We start from the raw sequence: 21,431 nt of genomic DNA on the forward strand, positions 1-21,431 counted from the left end.
GAGTGAAGACTAGCTGACAGAGGAGAGAGAGAAAGAGAGAAAATGCAAAGACGGTGAGAAGGGGATGTGTTGGATGGCTATTTGTACCCATGTGGCAGCGAGACAGACAGCCTTGTGCATATTGACTGGGTGGAGGGCACACAGGGGGGTACACGTGACTTTTTTCATTTGTTTGGGGGGAGGGGCAGTTGAGGGTGGAGTTGAGGGAGGGCTGTTTCAGGCCTTCAGAGGGTGCCACTGGGCCACAGTGGTGCGGGGGTGACCCATCATGTCCTTCCAGTGCTTCACCTCCGCCGGGCCACTCTTCCAGGACAGGTAGAGCTGGCCACAAGGAAGAGAGGGACAGAGAGAGGAAATGAGAGACAGATAGAGACATTTCACAAAACCTTTCTTTCATCATGCATGGTGTGGCAAAAAAACGAGTCATTAATCCCCTCGGCTTAGAAAAGGAATGGAAAAGGCTTTTGCACACTGCATTCGCCTCATTCTAGCCAGGGGCAAGAGATGCTCTAAGCCCTGTTGGGCTGTTGAGTTCCGCATTGTAACCACAGCCTCAATCTTAGCTGTGATTTGAAGCACAGCTAAGCCTTAAATTAAACACTTGTATTCACAATATTCCTGGTCATACCTGATGCAATGCAGGTACTTTCCTGTTAGTGTATTTGTGTGTTTGTGATGTGTGTATGTGTGTGCGCGAGTGTGTGTGCGTGTGTGTGTTTTTGTGTGTGTGTGTGTGTGTGTGTGTGTGTGTGTGTGTGTGTGTGTGTGTGTGTGTGTGCGCATGTGTGTGTGTGTGTGTGTGTGTGTGTGTGTGTGTGTGTGTGTGAGGGAGAGAGAGAAAGAAAGAGGGAGAGAAAAACAAAGAGAGAGCTCCAGCTGTTTATCTACAGTAAGTTACCTTGCCGATGACATCATTGCGACTAAACTTGTCTTTATCCATGACAGTGATGATGATGGTGGTTTCTCTCAGGATGTGGGCTGGGACGTCGAAGGGGAAGGACTCGTTGAAGACGGGATTCAAACAGCACTTCATCACCACGGTCTTCTTCTTCTCCACCCGCTTGTCTTTGTGCATCAGCCATACTTTCACATAAGGATCTAGAAGGCAGTGGGAAGTAGAGCATTGAGACACTGTTCAAGTCCTATTAGGACGAATCACTTAACTGTGATGAATGGGACAGATTAATGAACCTCAATCAAATTAATACAGTATATGCACAAAGAAGAGCCAGCACAAGCAAATCCCCATCCCAAGAGTACACCACTGGTATTGGTCCTGTCCAATGTAATGTCAAGTACAACTATGAGGAAAAACACAGCTGAGTACATACTCAACACGGCCACAACACCAACAGTTGTCATTTAATGGTGAGCCAAGTCCCTACCGGAGGTTCCTCCGATGTCCATGGCTTTGAGGTTCCGTGCCTTGATGATGCTCACAGTGATTGTGTTGGCTGTGGGGTTGTAGCAGAGCGACACCAGCAGGTCCCCTCGACTCCCCTGGAGAGCAGAAGCAGAAGCAGAAGCAGAAGCAGCCGCGGTTAACGGGGACGAGAGCTGACAGCCCGGCCGTCACTGCTCAAGAGCGATTTACTCCCAGCCTCCTGTCAATGTCCTGTCTTTGCATCCCCCCCTCCCATCCTCCTCACTGAATGCCCAGGCTCTGTCTTGTCCTTATCTGTCCTTCGGCACCCCTCTTCTCCTGTGTCCCTCTCTCATATCCACCACACCATCCCCACACCACACCACAGCAGCCTCCCCTCCACCCTCCCCACTCCATTTACTCAGCATCTCTCTCTTCCTCCCTGAGCTTCTTCTTGACTTGCCTATTTGCGACCCGTTTTTCCATTCCTCGACACCCTTCATTATTTTCATTGTGGCTCTGCATTTCTCTCTCAGCAGCAACCTTTCCTATTTCATCCCCCTTCTCTTTCCTCACTCCATCTCAATCTGCCTCCCTTTCTTCCCTCTGCCCTCTCTCTCTTTCTCTCTCGTCGCCCCGTGATTGTCACTCACGCTCGCATCACTGCATGGCTGAAGCTCCTTCCAGAAGGTCTGCATGTGCGCCAGGTCCACTTTGTTGAGGGGAATGGACACCTCTCCTATCGGGTCATTTCTGCTGAAGCGGTCATAATCTAGGACCTGCAGGTACAGTTCGCGCTGGACGACCTTTTCGTAAGGGAATCCTGTGAAAATAGAGATCACGTAAGGTGAGTACGAAGTAGAGCAAAGACAACGACATCAGAGCATCCTTCCTTTATGAAGCTTCTTAGACTCCTCTGACATTAACATGACATACGTACATATTTATAGTCTCGATATTTATAAACCAATATCTGCTGTATAGACTGAAAATATATTACAAAAACTGACAGGTAGTGTCAGCTAATGGAAAAGGAATGACAAGTAAACCTGACAGCAGGAGTCGAAAGGGTCTTAATGCTTTATCTGACCTTCGAAGAGGAATGTCTCGTTCCAGTGCGGATTGAGGTTCTTCCTTTTGACCTTGGTCTCCAGTTTGTGCTTCTTGTCAGGCAGCAGGTATATTTTGACGAAGGGGTCGGAGGTTCCTGAAAAATCCTTGGCAGGTAGGTCCTGGCCCTTCAATATCTTGACTGTGAGAGTGGAGTCCTGGAAATTATAGCCCAGACTGAACTGGATGCGCCCGAGCTTCTCAACCACAGGACCCTCCCCATGATCCTCCTCCTCTGAGCCAGGAGACAGCTGTTAACAGAAGATCAGGTACAATGCTTCTGTTTCAATGGAGAAGAGAAACATAGAGCACAATGGTGGAGTAAAGAAGGAAATATAGAATGGCGAAAAAAAGGAAACGAGATATCTATCAACCTACTGTGTTGCTTACAAAATTGATTCAAATTGCAATTAAAAATGTACCAATCAAAATTCAGTCTTGAATAAATAACATTTTTGGAAAAACAACAGTATATCTGTGTGTTCCTATTCCTTTTTGTTCACTATTTGGCTTCTGCTGATATACCATGGTGACTAAGAAGCAATAAAAAAAACGATCTGAAAGAAATTACTTTACAAGCCCATTCTTAAGGGATTGCTCTGCACCAGAGGTTCGTGTCAGGCTTATGGCTGCTTGACCTTACATGCACCTCCCTGTCATGTCACAGTCCAGAAACAACACCCCTTCTCTCCACCTGTCAGTCAAGGTGGGAGCTGCCTCTCACACATATCCCCAGCACCCTTGTTAAACCTGCAATTCTATGCTCTTTAGACCATCCTGTATTTCTCCCCTCGTACCTACCCACAAGAATACACACACAGGTTATTTTTATAGATGGCAGATTCTGAAGCTGAAATGTTTATATGTGTGAAATGTTAGTAAATACACTATGTGCAGAGGCAAGCCAGTAAAAGTCTGGAAAAGGCCACGAGTCTGCACTTTCATTCAGTTCATAAGTGCATTCTGCCATTGATTACTAAACCCAAAGGTGCCACCAACTGGGACCAGGAGGCAGGATCTTTTGTATTGTAGATTTGTCAGTAACTTAACTGCATCGCTAATAAAAGCTGTTGGACTGTAAAAAGTAGACCTAGGCAATATCAACAAACCTTCCTGTGTTGTTTTTGCATGGATGGATAATAATGGACCACTCAAAGTATCCTCAATTCTCCGGTGTCCATTTTCAGCAGCGAGTGACTACATGGACTAATATACATCTAATATATGGGCTCTTATGAAGACAGGATTAATTTAAGATTACAGATTTCCATACATATTAATATTATGAAACCTTTTGTTTATTTCATGTAATTACTTCTAATGAAATATATTGAATGTCACATGTGTAGTCATATTTAGGCTACACACTCTAGGGAATAAAACCTCATCTTTATTTTGATGTGTGTGTTCACCAAGTGACAAATAAAGGCTTTAAAATTGGATGAGATCTATTTGTGTTTTGTTGGAAGTGGCTCATAAACGAACGTCATGAAGATGGAGGACGTTCAGCCCACCCCCATCAGAAAGCGCTTGGCTACTCTTGCCCATACAGTGAGCATTAATCCCCGTTACGGGCGGGCGGTAATCAACACAATCAGCATGTGTTCTGTGCTGTCACAAAGTCAGCAAATTACCTTCTGGAGGACTGTGTGAGCCGCTGGAGCTCCTACAGCCCTGGCCCAAAAATACAGGCCTGTGGGTGGACAGGAGCACGCAGCCCTCCCTGGTCTCACCTGGACTCTTCACACAGTTGCCTCACGCGCTTTCAAAACATCTTGAGAATGTAACTGAATCACAGGATGCAGAAACTGACTTAATTTACAACCTACACTTTTGCCACTTTGGCCTAGCCTGAGGGGCCCTATTACTCACTGCTGTAGATATGTATTCAACCCGTGTGACTATTAACAGCATCAAGGGTTGCTGGGTAATCTTCTTACGCTTTTGTACATGTTGCCTCCAGGTATCTGCGCTGGACCATGCAGTTCCTTCCAAACGCTTCAGATAATGGGGAAGCAAATCCGGGGTGGCTCAGAGATGTATGTATGTATGTATGTATGTCACATCCCCAGAGCAACGTGCTACCCCTGCGCTCAGACAAAATGCTGGAAGATGTGAACGAGCTGCCTCACAAATGCTTAATAGATGATTTGGTATCCTATCCAGTTCATAAGGCCCCTGCAATGTGCCACATTCGGTTTTGTCAATGACTGCTGAAGGCTTTTGAATGGAAGGAGGAGAAATGCAACATGCAGGAATCAATATGAAAGAAAACTGTATGAGTAGAAGCTGGAATGGAATTGGAACATTATTACCATAGCTTTCAGTTGACATGCAATTGCAATCAGTACAACCAGTGCAACAGCATTAAGCAGACAAAAAGCCGCATGGCTAGACCAAATGAGATCAAAATCAATTGGACCATTGAAGAGTAGGATCAAATGGTTGTTAGAGTGAGGCTGAGATGGCCATAACCGGCTCTACTTCTTCTTTGGTGAGGCAAAATCTAAGTGCCAGACCCCTGCTGCACAGCCCTCTGGCATAGGCTCGGCAAAGGCACCATCATTAACATCATCAGAGTCTCTTTAAAAAGGGTTTTCCACCCACATAATGACACACAGGCTCAGCCCTACCCGGCCACCCCAGTTCTCACAGCTTTGTGCTCCAATCGTAATTATTGGCCTTCCTCAAATAAAGCTCTTTCACTTTGACGTGATTTTCCGTTTGACAGGTCAATGGTGTGGTTGGAGACTGCTAAATGCATGTGATGCTGCCAATGCTGACGGAGAGAGCAAATTAACAAATGAAAATAATTGCTGATTCAGAGATTTTAATGAGCCTATGAGGGTGGGTATTTCTTTGTGAGATTAATTTTCCATGACACTCCCCAAGGTTATAGACAGTGAATCTGTCTTTGCACTTGCCAGGAATCATAACAAATGTCAAATGATCTTCAAAGTACTGCTCTTTGACGCTGTTATACAAAAAAAAAAAACTCCTACATAGATGTAGACAGGGATTGAATTGAAACTGAGACAGAAAACAATAACACACTCTTACCATTAGCATGTCGCTGGTGAGTGAGTTGGCCAGGTCTGACACTGAGGAGCGGCCCGCCTCGTCTGGTGTCTGACCCCTGGGGCTGCTTCCTGGCTTGTTGTTGGCGCCCCTGAGGGAGAGATGCGGGTGTCATTGGATGGGAAGGAGAAAGGGAGGATGGAGGGATCCCTCCTCTGTTCCAGGAAAAAAGGGCTCCATAGATTTGCACTGAGGAGATACCAGACACTGGGATATAGACACCTGAGAGTCGCCCCATGAGTCAAGAGGACCTACCTGGGCTTATCCATACAGGAGGGGTCAAATGAGGATTACACCAGAGAGTCTATAGTACTGAGATAGCAGGGGTCACATTTTGGTAACACTTTGCTTAATCCCAGTATCCATAAAGCATTTTAAACATATTTATAAATGTTGATTACCGGTAAGTATTAAAAATGCATCACAGCAACTTACACAAGCCTAGATAACTATTCATAAACAGACAGAGACTACACTTATAAAACATTACGAGGCAGTATAAGCCCAACACAATGGTTATTATGAAAGCTTGTATGGAATCACATACGGCCCCATAAGGAGCATTTGGTGAATAACCAGCATTTCACATCAGGCCAAGATGTCAACAGTGCCATTATAAAGAGGTAAAGGAAGTTACGCATTCTGATACTTCAAGCTGTAAGGGCTTATAACATAACATTGAAACGCTTTATGAGTGCAGTCATTACTATGTAGAAATAGTCATACAGACTTCATACATGTCAATCATTATGAGGCATTATGAAGACTTTATAACCCTTTATGTATGTGTTTATAATGCTTTATGGACACTGGGTGTAAGTAAAGTGTTACCCAAATGTCTTATAGGAGAGAGAGTCAGTTCATAGACCTGACATTCTAATCCAAATGGTACATATGAACTTCAATCAGTGAACCAAACTCCATTGTTTCTTACATTATACATGGGGCTGTGCCGATTCATTCAGTGGTCGTCATAACAACCATAGCACCGAAAAAAGTGCATGTGGAAGAATAAGAGGCCAACAGCTGATTTAGAAATAATATATCCACTTGGTAAGAAGCATAATGGAGACAAACCTCTAAATCTCTTATCTCTATGACCTGGAAAGCAGGAAGAAAGAGTGTTTGTAGACATACACTCAAGTTCCAGGCTCATGTAAAATGAATACCCAGAGTACTAACAGTGCTTGTGCTTCCATACACTACACACTAGGCAAAGGGACAGAGGGCTGGGTGTTATTTCATCTCTCTCAAGTCACAGTATGGAGGCACAGAGGCTGATGCAACTGCTGTACTCTGCTCTACAATTGCCCTGAAAGAAAAATGTATTGAAAGCTACATGAAAGTAAAAAAGGATGTGTTGGATCCTTGTATGCTCAAGTTTCTGAAGAAGAACGCAGAATAATGAGATGAGTTGCAAATGCATCCCTGGCAAATTTCATAGAGATAATGGCCAAGAATGAAGGAGAGAGAGAGAAATTGAAAAGAAACAAAAAGACAAAGAGAATAAACCTATATAATAGGGCAAGCTGGTGAGAGAGGGACAAATAGCACAAATAAGAGCGGGAAACACAGAAATGACACCAGGCACGCTGAGAAATAACACTAATGATAGTGTGTGATGAGAAAGGGAGAATGAGAAACGGGCGAGGATGAGTTATGAAACGTTACGCGCGAGGAGAAAGGAGTGATCACAGGAAGGTGCTGTGAAAAGAATGAAAGGAGAGTGGGTGGAGGATTAGAAGATTTATCTGTGACAAGGGGAAAAAGACCGACAGAGAGATTTGTCAGTTAGGAGTCGGAGGATTAACAGAATGAACTTAAAGCAAGGCACACTTCAACACAATTCACTCAATGCTGTAAAAGAAAGGGAGGAGGGTAGAAAAAGGAATCGAAAGACACCTGGAAACGCCAGCAACAACCACAAAAAAAATACCTCAGTCTGAATAAACCAAGAAGAAGAAAAAGAAGAAGAAGAAGAAGAAGAAGAAGAAGAAAAGAAATTGTTACCACAGACAAAAGAACATACCAACTTAAGATAAACACACACAAAAGGAAGAGGGTGAGTGAGGAAGAGAATGGCTGGAGGCAGAGTGGCGGCAAGGCTGAAAGAAGAAAAAGAAGTAGGAGAGAGAGCTGGAGGAGGAGGAGGAGGAGGAGGAGGAGGAGGAGAAGAAGAAGGCAGGGATTGTGAAAAGACATGCTTTTAGAAAAGACAAGAGGCAACAGCATTTTGGCTGTCAAATATAAATAATCAAAGAGATTAACAATGAAACTGAAAAGGGGAGAACGGAACTGTTTGATCTACATGAGTGCGTGTGTCCTGTTATGTGTGTATGCAAATGAAGACCTATTCACTTACTGAAGATGCTACTGCCAAGCAAGTTTCAGCAATGATGCCAGCAGATGCAGAAGCACGCTCTGACCTTTTGGCTAAGCAAACGCAATGAAATGTACATTTCCACTACTAAATGTTCCTTGGGCACACTGGAAAGACTACCAGCACAAAATCTAAAGTAAACTTGATTTTCTTTTGTAATAGGAGAGAACATTACATAATCTCAATTAAAAACATGATTACAAAATCCCCATGGGGATTTGGGATGTAGTATCCCTTCTTTGAACTTTGTAGCATGCAGGGATGAGCTACCGTGGTTAAGCCAAAGTAGGATTCAGTTTCTCAGTGTTTTTTTTTTTTTAACAAGACCACAGAACACCCCATCCCCTCTCAGATTTGGTGTGAAGGAGATGATGTAACACTGGTAGCTAGGTTCTGTAATTAGGGAGGAACAACAAGCATAATTTTGAACAGAAGAATCGTGTTAATAAACGTATCAAATAGCCTAGTAGAAAAACCACAAGAAAAGCAACAGCATAATGAGAGAAACATAATATGGGCGGTGATATGAGCTAGCGGCCGAAGGCAAAGAGTAAAATGTCTAAAGATCTCCAAAGCTGTGGTTAAATGCTGGCTAAGCAGGTGGACAGCTCCTTTTGCGACACATAAGATGACGTGCTTGGCTATTACGGCAAGCAATGCTGGGCTAGAGCCTAACTATGCAGATGCTTTGGTCCACAAAGACTGAGTTGGTCTTTGATGCCAAACGCTCATCCCAGTGTGTTCTAGCCAGCCTTGACCACCCTCTTTTTCCTTCCTGCTTCAGGAGGCTTTACTTTATCAAAGAACTATTCATTTTGAACCCCCTCCATCACACTCTTCCTCTTCTCTCCATTCAGGGGGAGGGGCAGGTCTGCCCGTGTTTCAGCACAGCAGCCATTTTCCTGTTTGTCCAGCATCGAATTTCACCCCGTTGGAAAACCTCTCTGAGGTCTCAGTTCAGGTTAATCAGGGAGCGGGCTGCACCCACACACCAATCAGGGAACCTGTCCCAATATGAGTCAGCTCCACTTAGGCTTCAGAGTACAGCCACAATATTGAGACAAAAACAATGGAATTGACTCAGGTATGCAAGACGGGTGGGCATCTGTCCCCAGCACCACGCTGATAAGAACAAATGCCAACGAGCCGCATGAGATATGTCATCTAATCCATGCTGACTTCACATTCCACTGGGCTTGGCAGTGGGGCTGTCGGAGGTGCCAAAGCTAACACACTGTTTTCTGCTGGAGGGCTGACACAACGAGGCATTGTGTCAGTTCAGGCCATTTCAGCCTGCAGTGGGTGGAGGCTGCCAGAGAGGGGCGATGGAGCCCAGACAAAAGACGGCCATCCCCCAAAATGCCACCAGCGAAGGAGGTTGGACCGTTGGCAAGGCAACGGCTGAGAGATGGCGGGCACACCTGGGATGTGTGGAAAGGGAGGCTTTCCAGTGGGGTCACACGGGCCAGCAGACAGACACACACATCACACATCAAGAGCAAGACTACAGGATATATCACAGGTACAGGTCAGCCCATCGCTGGGCTCCTATGCCCATGCATGCACAACTACACTATCATTCTATACACCTACATGTACGCATGCTGTCAGTCATACTCTTAAGGCTGCTAGAGTTAACCACGGCCTGTGATAATATCCTTGTCTGTTAAAACATTACCTGCGCCACCAACCAACTTGACAGGTGTGGAGGGGAGCCAGTCTGCACCAGGGCTGCTGAGAGATTCCATAGGGACAAACCCCGCCAGAGCATCCCATCCCATCCCATCACACACACACCCCACCATCATCACACCTGAGCTTGCAGAAGAAACAAAAACACACTCAAACACACATACACAAGCTCACAAATATAGCTATAGTCACACATAGAAACTTTTCTGTGTGTTGTGTTGGGAATTTCTCCATCAATCTTGGCATGTGGCCTTCAAATGAACATAAATCCACTCTCTTTGTGCTCTCTCTCTCTCTCTCTCTCTCTCTCTCTCTCTTTGCAACCTCTCAGTCAGTGCCTGACCATACAGCTACAGTCTACAGAGGCTGCCAGGAGCTCTAAGGCAGGCTGGAAACCAGGCTGAAATTATATTACTCCTGACCCCGCATCATAACCATGACATCCCAACAGTGCTGTGAAAGAAATGGTTGCAGTTCAAGTCACCATGGCGACAGCAGTTTCCTCTAGGGGTTTATAGTGAAGGCAAGGACACAAACTGCCTCGAAGGGTTACTGTAACCACGGCATGGAGTCCTTTCTGATCGTGGCAAGCCATTAAAGGCTATCATTCTTCTTTCACGTATTAAAAATGATCTACCTCCAAGGCAAGACAGACTTTATGGGCATGTGTGCAACGTGACCCAAACCTTGAGAAGCACATTATGAGAAATAAAACATAATCTCTTGAAACCATGGTTACCCATGCTTTTGAAAGGTGCAACAAGCCTGCTTTACAAGACCTTCAGGACCTTCAGTCACACCCTCCAGAGCTGGAAGCCAGAGTGCGTTTTGAACAGCCTGTGGGCATGTTCCTGCCCGCCGATGCCCTCCCTCTGACCCTGCTCTCGGGCCGTTTGTGGTCCTCAGATGGTGCTCGACCAACCTGCCAGCTGCTGTACTTCCAGCCGTTTCTCACTGAATTCGCTGAGGAGAACACCACCAGAGCCATTGTTTTTGCTGAAGACTTGCCAAAAGCAAAGACAAATGATGTAAATTTGAGTCACAGTACACTGGGCAAAACTAACAGAGCGGGCCTTGGGCCCAAAACAGTGAATACCCACCCAGACACATCACCTAATCAGAGGCTCCATTCAATAACGGAGGCATGTTCCTGAAGCACATTTTGTGCTTATTCACCAGTGCAGGGCATCCATTCTTCATGAGACACTGCTACAGTGAGATGGAACGGTAGAACGCTAAGACCTTCTTCAGCAGTCTTAACTCCTAAATCTGAGATTAAAACACTACATGAGATGGAGCTTGGCTGGCTGTCCTGTAATCCAACACACTGTCTAATTACTTTTCTTTTCTTTACCAAACAGGAAAGGGGAGGGGAGGGGAGGTGGCATCAAGACCAGAACATGCAGTAGGCTGAGAACTAACAGAAGATTGAGACTTTAAAGGATGCAAATTCAAGGTGTTCAGTCTGTCATTAGGGTTGGAGACAGAATCCCTTATGACATTGGTCTTTTGAAAACTTACAAAACTTACAAAAGACAAAGGATTACATTATTAAGCTGTTATAAATCCAATGGTATAACACTGCTAAACATTTTTGACTTTCATAGAGGCTTAACAATGGGCCTTAATAATCTTGAGACTCTTCACACATTCTGTGTAAATCACTTTGCTGAGTAAAATATGACTTCTAAGTTTACAACCAACATATATTCACCTTGTCTCATTTTCATAAACATTTGACTGGGATTTGGTTGGCTCCAGACACATAATTTGGTTGATCAGAGGTTGAGCAGGTTGCTAAACATATAGAAAGAAATGCTAGCCTAGCTATACTGTATGACATCGACATCTAGCCTGGTAACGAATGTGACACTGTAACTCCATATTTAAGCTTTCCCAGGCCCTGTATCAGCTAAATCCTGTAGAAGCTACAGGAAACTGACTGCTTTCCCTGGCCTAACACTAATTCGCAGTCGGCAAGCTAATTAGCTTCCCTCAGCTTCAACTAATCCAGCGGTGATCGTGGCCTCGGAGGGCATCCTGCCTGGTGGCAGGGGAATGTTTCGCCAGGTCTGTGCCTGCAGGCCCACGGGAGCAACAGTCCTCGCGAGACCTTATCAGTTAACCAGGCCTGAGGGACAAGCCTCTCAGGGGAGGGATGGCTTTTGCGTCACCAGGAGTCACAGGAGTACATAACTCACAGATAGTCTCACACACATACATACACACACAAACTACTTACCATAAATATCTATATAAATTCAAAAAGCACACCATCTGGAACGAATGATCACGAACACATACATCATTACTTATCATCAGATGCTAAACCAAATGATCTGTACACAACACACGCACACACGCACACACACACACACACACGCACACACACACACACACACACACACACACACACACACACACACACACACATACCTACACACAAACACACACATACCTACACACAAACACACACACATTATACTCCATCCCGACACCTGAACTCTGCACTTTTGACCCCGTGCTTCACCTGCCCTCGGCCCTGAGCGCTGACCTTTTTCTTCCATCTAGCTGAGATGCAATCATTGGCGTGGAGGGGGACCCTGTCCCAGGAGGACTGAATCTGCTGGACTCCCTCGCTCACAGAGCAGTCCTTAATTCATTTATTTAGTCAAAAAGACACGGTGCTTCTCAACAAACATTAGCCAGAATAAAGATAGGTCTCTGCAGTGCTTAGCTTAACCCACTCCCTGCTCCAGTTCCCCGACGCCATGTGAAGCACTCGACAGCAGCCCGCCCAGCGGTGGCCTGTTTAACACTGTCTTATTTATCTTTTGTTTGGCCATAGAGCCAACTTGCTGGCTGTCCTGAGATTGAATTAAATCTGTTGCTCCACAGACTGTGAGATAAGGGCAGACATTTTGGCGAAGGCAAGGGAGAAGCGTCTTAAGTCACAAATGCATTTCTACGGTCTCAGGGCCTTATCACAGCAACACTAAGATGGTTCCTGGTTACGGTGAACCAGTGATTCATGATTCCGCTACAACTTGGTTTGCATAATGGAAATGACAATTTAACCTCCCTTCTATTTGTAATCTGTATGTATTTATACAAGGCAAACAGTCTGAAACCACAATCTGCTGTTGATAAAATGATGCTTTGCTTTATCTGGGGGGGGGGGGTCTGAGAGCAAACAGAGGCAAAGTTTGTCATGCAGAAAATGCACTTATGAGCCACAATATTATCCATTACCACAACAGCTGCAAACACTGTTTGTGATATGAACATCTTTATGAGGCGTTGTTCTTGTGAGTGGGTGAGAATTGCGCTGTGCGCAAAAATGGAGTGGAGGAAATAACTCCCATGATTCCCTCTGAGCAATCTGGATCTCCCTTGTGGCAGATCAAATGTAATGGACAGAACCCGTCCCCAGGGAGAGCGAGCGCTTTGTGTGTACGTACGCAGAACACTGCACTTATTTCCCTTTTTCTCCTGATTCTTTTCACCATTTCTTCCTTGTTCCCTCGGTGTGTCTTCATCTACCCATCTATCAATCTCTCTGTCTATCTGCTTATGCCTCCCCTCTGTCCGGGCTTTAATATAAAACGTGTGAATTTATGAGGGTGTTTTTTTGCTTGGATGTGAAAATCCGGGTATGCCAGTTCCACTGCTCACTGTCACATGTGTGTGGTGTGTCTGGCTGTGTGCGTGTGTGTGCATGTGTGTGTGTGCGTGTGTGTGTGTGTGTGCATGTGTGCGTGCGTGTGTGCGTGTGTGTGTGTGTGTGTGTGTGCGTGCGTGCGTGTGTGTGTGTGTGTGTGTGTGTGCGTGTGCGCGTGCGTGTGTGTGGCATGGTGCTCTCTCTGTGGCCGTGGGGAATTTTCATCTCCCTGCTCTGATATTCAGCGGCGATGCAGATGTAACCCAAACCCCGCGCCTGCTGACAGTCATGCAGCCTGACAGCCCACCACAGCACTGACATCATCCCATCAGAGAGGCAGTCAACACCTCAGGACGATCCGCCGCGCAGAAGGGGGAGGAACGAAAGGTGAGTTGGGGAAGAACGAGGGCTCGCCAGAGAGAGAGGGGGGGGGGGGACAAGAAAAGCCTGATGGCTGAGGTGACAGGAATATGGGGCGTGGGGTGGTGGTGTTGGGGGGGGGATTAATACAGCCAGGCGGGGACTGAATGATGGAGAGGGGCGTTTGAGGAAGGAAGAGCTGAATAATGAAGGAGGAGGGAGAGAGACATGGAGTGGAACCAGATGATGGAGGGAGAGAGGGAGAGAGGAGGGGCCGGTCCATGGCGACGGCATGCATCCATAAACATACAGTAACCGGGGGCCACGTCGCGCCCGTGCTGACGGTCCGGTACAGGGCGCCTCAAATGAGATCCCCCACTGCCTCGTTGCTGACATCACCCCCACCCCAGACAGTCAATGGTGATGGATGAGCCTCGGGGTCGCGGCGGCAGCCCCGTCAGCGATTAAAAGCCAACGGGAACAAAACACTCCGACACCTCCCCTCCATCCAGATCCCAGTTAATGGAGCCGTCAGGGGGTACCCGACCTCCAGCTGTACAGCACCGCCACCGCCTCCTGAAGCTGAAGCGCACCGCTGTGAGCTACTCCAAGTCTGAGTTCCCGTGGGTGCGGCTGGTGTTCAGTCTGATTTTCCAGTCCCTCGCTTTAATTAGGGATACCCCTTTGCATGTTACAAAAAAGCCCCTCTCGACTCCCAACCTTGAGATCCCCCTGTGTATTCTGGTTCTTCTTTTGCTGTATTCATTACGTAACACTTCTCTGAGGATCCCTGCGGACCAGCAGAGGCCCCCACCAGTGGTCAAATCTTTGAATAAGGGGGCATGCTGAGACCTGGCCTGGCCTGGGGGGGGTTTGGATGTGAGTTTGGATGTGTGTGTGTGTTTGCGTATGGATGTGTGTGTGCGTGCCCTCTCGGCTGTTACACTCCGTTCATTAAGAGTCACTCTTCCTTGGCTGGACAGATGCCACCATGCACTACGTTTTCATTTCAATTCAATTAATTTTTACAGAAATGAAATGAGCTGCGGCGAAGCGACAGCACCCTGCCACACGCAAAGTTCCACTGTTTGCACTCAGGAGGAGACTCTTCAAAGGCGCATGGATTATATAACCCCATCTTTATTTCATTATTTCACTGTTCTGACTCAAACAGCATAGCACTCAGCGCTAGCAGCAAGAAGCTGCCAGAGACAGAAGTGGCATTTATAAAAATTCTTCTTTTTGCGCTGACCTACATTTGTTGTTTTTAGCCCAACTCTCGCTCAGCTCAGGCAAGTCGGCTGAAACCTAAATACAAGAAGAGGCTGCTCCAATTGGAGGTCAAAGCAGAACAGAGGCTGCCTCCTCATCTCATTCCAATGGCTGAAGACACTGTGGGTAAACACTCTCCAGTAGAAGTCATTTTATATAAGGAGCTCACATGGTTTTCTAAAGGCATGAACAAATGAGACTGAAACAAAAACAAATTGAGTTCATGAGTGCATTCAAAGAAAGAGCTTGTTGCGGCCTGCACTTGTCAGGTCATGCAAACATCACCAGCTGGAGGGCATCTGGTTCTGAAACGGGTGTGACCCAGATCAAGGACGGATCCACGCCGACTGTTAGCTGCTATCTGGGCAACATGGTCCAATAATCCCCGGGGCCAAAAGCTATAAAAAAAACCCCGCCGTTCTCTTATTCAGTGGACATGGAATAGATGCAATGACATGAGACATTCGGACCAGAGCAACACAGCGTGGCTCCAAAAGCGTGGCAAGCAGGAGGAGCACTGGCCTAAGCTGAAGGTAGTGGAGCAGGAGTGCATGTAAGTCAGCCTTTCACAGTGGGCCCAGCTCGTGGAGCAGGGGAGAGGGTTAAGACTTTATTTATGTCTTGTGCCTGAGCTTGTGCCTGTGCATGTCTGGAGGGGGGGGTGGATGGATGTGCGCGCGCGCGCAGTAAGCCCCGGTACTGTCACGCTTGGCCAACCTTTATTTCCATATCACGGGGATGCTGGCGATACTGAGCTGCCGTGTCCTGGCTTGGCAGCCCTGACGGAGTGTGTTTGTCTGTCTGTCTATGTGTGTGTGTGTATGTGTGTGTGTTTGTGTGTCTGTGCGTGTGTGTGTGTGTGCGTGCGTGTGTGTGTGTGCGTGTGTGTCTGTGCGTGTGTGTGTGTGTGCGTGTGTGCGTGTGTGTGTGCGTGTGTGTGTGTGTGTGTGCGTCTGTATGTGTGTGTGCGTGTGTGTGTGTGTGTGTGTGTGTGTGTGTGTGTGTGTGTGTGTGTGTGTGTGTGTGTGTGTGTGTGTGTGAGTGTGCCTGCATCTGGGAGCCTGGTTACTGCTTAGTGTGATTCTCCCCGACAGAGCGACTTAAGCTGGCCGCCTCAGCAGGCTGCTCCTCCTGCAAAAGGCCATGCAGAGTGGTGGCATCCCCAACAATGAGACAGAGGGGAGAGGAGAGGACTGGTTCTGTGTGCACCGCATCATGTTGATTCACCATCTCCAATCAATACTGGACAACCACCTCATTTCACAGCTACAGAGGTGCCAATTAACATTAAAGAAAATGTTGTATCATACAGGTGGAAGAAGTATTCAGATTTTAAGTAAAAGAACCAATACTTTATGGTAAAAAACACTTCAAAGTATTAACCCATTATGACCTGAGGTGCCCTATAAAAAGCACTCTAAAACCTTTATTATTTGAAAACAACCTCCTGAAACGTGAGGGTTTTCTGAAAAAAAAACACTCACTAAAACCTTTATTTCTCAGCCTCTGTAACAGATAGAAACATGAAATAAAAAATTAAAAACATCTAAGAGCTTAAATATTTGTCTTTAACTGGACATTATAGTGTTATTGTGTTTGCTCAACACTATTAAAAATAAATACATTTACGGCACTGCATGAACATAAGTGGCAGTGTCAAAACAACGTGGCACTGTAATAAAAAGTCATCATCTACTGTTTGTCTTGATGTGTACAGCCTCGTGGCACTGTCTTGCAGCCATAGCTGGTGGGAGTGGCACAAGCACCAGTGCCAATCCTTGACAGAGCACACTCCCTGTAGACCCTTGTCTTCTGAGTCTCTCACAGTCATGTTCAGATGTGTCTCTCTCAGGTACTCTTGGTTGAGGAGCACTTTTTCGTCACTAGGGTAACACGTTCCTATGCCAAGTCCTCCAGCCCGCTCTTTGGGTCCTAATTTGACAGGATTGCCCATTGCCCATCAATGAAATTGGGGCCCTACGTAGCCACTCTTGTACTTGGCTATGGATGTTTTTAGTCCAGAAATGTATGCATTGTAGCATCGGACAGCAAGTAAAAAGAGGAAGAGACTCCTCCACCATTTCTTTGTGCAATGCTTGAACTGATAATATCTAACCATCTGATGCAACAAATCCATACCTTAATGTATTTTTGGTTGTCGGTAAAGAATGCTGGCACTCCAACCTTGGTTTGGTTGTGCTCTTGCTTCTTTCTCTTGACTGACCCTTTCTTAGTGGGATCAGGGTAATTAGATAGCACCATGACGGCCCTGGAGTCCTGCCAAACACAGAAAGTGAGGTCGTCCTTTTGAACCACTTTGAATTCATGTTTGCCCAACGATGCTTGCTTGCTCAGCGTTCTGATTTTTAGGAGCATCATGAACAGTGCCACAGGCGTCCAGTCCAAGGCTCTTGGTGTCCTGGAAAAGCTCCACCAGCGAGTAGAAGTCGTGTATTACAATGGGCAGATTGGACCCATAGTACGGGTCTGGCTAGATCCATGACGACTCGGTGAGCAAGTCCCTTCTCCTGTGTCCCTTCTCCTGTGTCCCCTCACGGACTTGGAGATATGTGACATGGCCAGTGGTGCTCTGGGTCATGACTCACACCTCATTCTGTTGGTGTGAGGGGGGGATACTGATGGAAGGTGAGTCATAAATTTCACCCAGCTCTCCTCTATTGTGTCAAAGCCCTTCACCTCATAAAGTGACTGAAATTGACTGGTGAGGTAGTTGAGAAACCGTTTTAGTTTCCACAGCTTGTCAGAGCGGTCCAAGTGATGTGCTTGGTTATCTTGTAGGTGAAAATATTTGCTTGTCATAATTTGTTATTATTATTTGTATTACCCGCCTGATCATTTAAAAATCTGTCCCTTGACATGGCTTTGGGGAAGGTTGTCTGAGAGAGCCACTTATTTTGTCACCAGTAATCTCTCCTTGCTGGCAGCTGAAGAATGCCCATGGTGACACACAATGAATGTTTAAATTTCTTTCACCGTAACAGGTGTCCACTTACTGCTGGAGATTCAGTCCTTCTTTGTTCCGCATATGGATTTGTCTCCGTCACAAGTCCCAACCATAGTTCCTCAGTGAAAACCCCCTTATCACCTGGCACTTCAATCTTTACCCCTGGCTTGTGGCGATACTCACTCTTAAATGAGGTGATAGTTCCCTATTTTCCAGTCATCTTGGAATCCGACAAGCTCACATACATCCTCCGCCTCCTGCTTCCCCTCAAACGTGTCTCTCATCCAGTGAGCCTTGGCTATCGCGTCAACAGTCACATCAGAATCTGGGTCTGAAATTGAAATTGAATCTTCTAATTAAGTGGTCACCAACCTTTTTTGGCCAAAGATCACCGACCTCTGCCTTGGTGACAGGCAAGATCTACTTATTGAGACGTTGAGAGAAAAAGACTGTCCAGACTCCAGACTGTACTTACAACTTAACTTTGTATTTGGCCTAATTGTAATTGAAAAAAATGAAAAAAGTTAACAAATATTTTCCTTTTTATGTTTATGCACTGAAATTAAGTAATTTATTGTGTTCTTGGTCACATCAATTTCCCTAAACCACGATGTTAAACAATCTTTGTTTTCAGATCATTTGACAGTTGTTTTGAGGCCCCCATGTTGCCACTCTTCAAAGGTTAGAATCAAGGAGAAGCACATCTTGCAATTGGCTACCTTAAATACTTTTTCTAATGATTGGATGCACCTTTCTATGGAATTGAAGGCGTAACAAGCCAATCAGACTAATTATGTGTTGCAATTATTCAGTATTGAGTAGTTACAGGTATTCAAATCATTCAAATGATTAGGGTTCCTAAATATTTGCACAGCCTATTTTTCACATTTGATTTCATTTCACACAATTAAATACTGCTACACTAAATATCTTTGTCTGGAAAACACCCCAGTACTCAGTGTTAACTAGAAAATGAATAATATACCACTGTGATCTTTTTTTGGTGAAGACAGTATGTACAGTAAAAGTAGGCTGCGTGCATATTAGTATTTCAAAAACCAACGTGGTAAGTGGAACGTAGTGGGAGTGCCTGATAACTAACATAAGCGCAAACGTACTCATGTAACGTGTCACCGTAAACATTAATATTAATATTTAGAAACACGTTGCAGTGTTAAACGAGTCGTAGAAGTTAAAATAGACAAATATCTGTCTCGAAAACCGTTCGTTTGGGTAAGCTAATACATAACGTTAATCTATAAATAGACTTAGGATATCGTATTTTTTAACAAACTGGCCGACAACCAACATAACTACGACATCAAAGAGAGCTTGAGGATGTTATGCACGCGAGTTGAGCCTAGTTTTCAAGGTAACGAGTTGTCAGAATGTTGGAGTTCGTTGGAAATCTCTCTACATTGGTCAGACATTCTGCAACTTTACCCAATCCGACTGAACATGTTGAACTCATCCGACAGTACCCGACATTGACCAACAAACACCAACTGCTGGCGCACACTGACCCAACTGTTGGTGTTTGTTGGCGTTTGTTGGAGAATGTTGGCGTTTTTCGGGACAGTGTGCAAGCTGCTTTAGAAGGGGCATTTAGTGGGAAAGGCTGAATTTGTGAGAAATCGTTGGTGATTACGTTCACATAAACTCTACAAACATCCTCAGGCGGAGATCTTTTCTGACGTTAGTCCGTAAGAAAACATTTCAGAAGACACTGAATTATTATGGAGATCGACAGGGAAAGTCTCCGAGATCGACACGTCGATCGCGATCGACGGGTTTGGTGACCACTGTTCTAATTCATTGTTGTTCTCATCCTCAAAGTAACTGCTGTACTCTGTATTAATGTCAGTCCCCTCACTCAGGTCGTCAGCCATGTCGCTGTCTGAAGCACAACTTTAGAAACTCTTTTGCAGTCCACAGAGAGGCTAAGAGGCTAAAAAAAGTATATATATATACAGTATATATAAATACATTTCTCATAATGCATTTTGCCTCCCCACCTGTACTTCAGCTCAATTGTTGGGAAATTAACTATTTTTTAATGCACCACCATGTACATTTCTCAGTGTATCTAGGAGCAACAACCATAATTTTGTTGTACCATCTTTGTTCTTCCTCCATAATATTTTAAATCTAACTCCTTACATGAGTTTGATGTGTTTTTCAACAAATATGACCACCTGCTCCAGTTCCTTTGTGTCATTATTACACCCACTTAACCTTTTCTCTTTTATGTTTCATGGCTTTTAATTAGAGTGCTGAACAGAGGCAAAGGTGCTCGATTTTTTGGTATCATCAAGCTCAAACTGTCACACACTATCTTCATTTATGTGCGGGTAATTGGAAATAGAATGAGTTCTACACCTAATTTAGATTTAAATTTCCTCCTTCGCTACAAGCCATGTTTGAGGAAAACTACACGTAGTTTGGGGGTGCTTTTAATGGTACTGCTGGGGGTAATGATGGTGTTGTTTTGATGGTGTTTCTGCTTGCAATTAAACATGCTCCCAAGTAGCCAGGGGCGGCGCCAGGGGGGGGGCTAGGGGGTGCTATAGCCCCCCCTGGATTAGCCATAGCACCCCCATAGCACCCCCAAGAAAATAATGGTTTATTTATTATTGTTATTTAATTTAATTCTGCGTTCTTAATTTAATGTATTGTGTGATAATAATATTTCAATCACAAAAGAAAATAATAACAGATTGAAATGAACAGATTGTTCACGTAGCACGACACAGACACGTCGCATGCGTGAACTTTGACGTTTCCTGACGATTGAAGGAGAAAGAGAGCTAGTGCACTGTCAAAGCCAAAGTCAAAGTCAAGCGGTAGTATCAACAAATTCACAATAATGGATCGGTTTTTGATACCCATCCACGAGTAGAATAATCATGTGACGTTGAAGAAGAAGAAGAAATGCAAGGGGTATCGGAATCTGATTTAGAAGAAGAGGAACGTCGTGGTCAAAGAGTTTAACCTTACACCTCTACTGAGGGTGCTAGCCGTGCTACACCTGGTCTGCTGGGTTGCCCGGATTTTGGTTTTGCTTATGGCTTTTCCAGCATAGTTTTGTTTGCATTTTTGCCTGTTCTTTAAGAGTTTTATTGTACAATGATACAATGATCTAGCTCTGATTATTGTGTTTTTGAGTGCCTACTGTTTTGTTTCATTCACTTTTAAAAGGGGCCTGCATCTGTACACCGTTTAAGATTTAAGGTGGAACGGTCTTGTTAGATGTGTAACATTAATTAATGCGGTCTCTTTTGGGGATTTTTCTGGATCCGCCTTAAAAAATCAGAGATTCTAGCCTAGGACGAGCAGTCTGTCTGTGCTAGCCAGGTATACATAAGCTTCTATGTTTTTATTGATTGTGACCTGACATAATATATACTTTTTGAAAGCATTTCTGACTCTTTGACTGTTTTAGTTCATTCTATCTGCTATTCTAATTTGCCCTCTTTAGTTTAGAATGTATTGAACTATTTATGTTTAGTTTAATTTGTCAGACATGGTAGTGGTGACCTGGTGGCCATCT

The 21,431-nt window shown here is 45.1% G+C and overlaps 1 protein-coding gene across 2 annotated transcripts in view; it reads right to left on the minus strand.

Moving 5' to 3' along the window:
* Nucleotides 1–21,431, minus strand: part of syt7b (synaptotagmin VIIb) — a 78,030-nt gene continuing 56,599 nt past the window's right edge. For both annotated transcript variants that reach the window (XM_031569704.2, XM_031569703.2), the window contains 6 exons: nucleotides 5,534–5,642; nucleotides 2,454–2,724; nucleotides 2,017–2,186; nucleotides 1,386–1,500; nucleotides 899–1,098; nucleotides 1–321 (listed from right to left, as the gene is read on the minus strand). In XM_031569704.2, the coding sequence (XP_031425564.1) occupies nucleotides 217–321; nucleotides 899–1,098; nucleotides 1,386–1,500; nucleotides 2,017–2,186; nucleotides 2,454–2,724; nucleotides 5,534–5,642 (970 nt within the window). In that variant the 3' untranslated portion in view covers nucleotides 1–216. The remainder of the gene's footprint in view (nucleotides 322–898; nucleotides 1,099–1,385; nucleotides 1,501–2,016; nucleotides 2,187–2,453; nucleotides 2,725–5,533; nucleotides 5,643–21,431) is intronic.

This window comes from Clupea harengus, chromosome 6 (genome assembly GCF_900700415.2).
Source record: "Clupea harengus chromosome 6, Ch_v2.0.2, whole genome shotgun sequence".
Lineage (NCBI taxonomy): Eukaryota > Metazoa > Chordata > Actinopteri > Clupeiformes > Clupeidae > Clupea > Clupea harengus.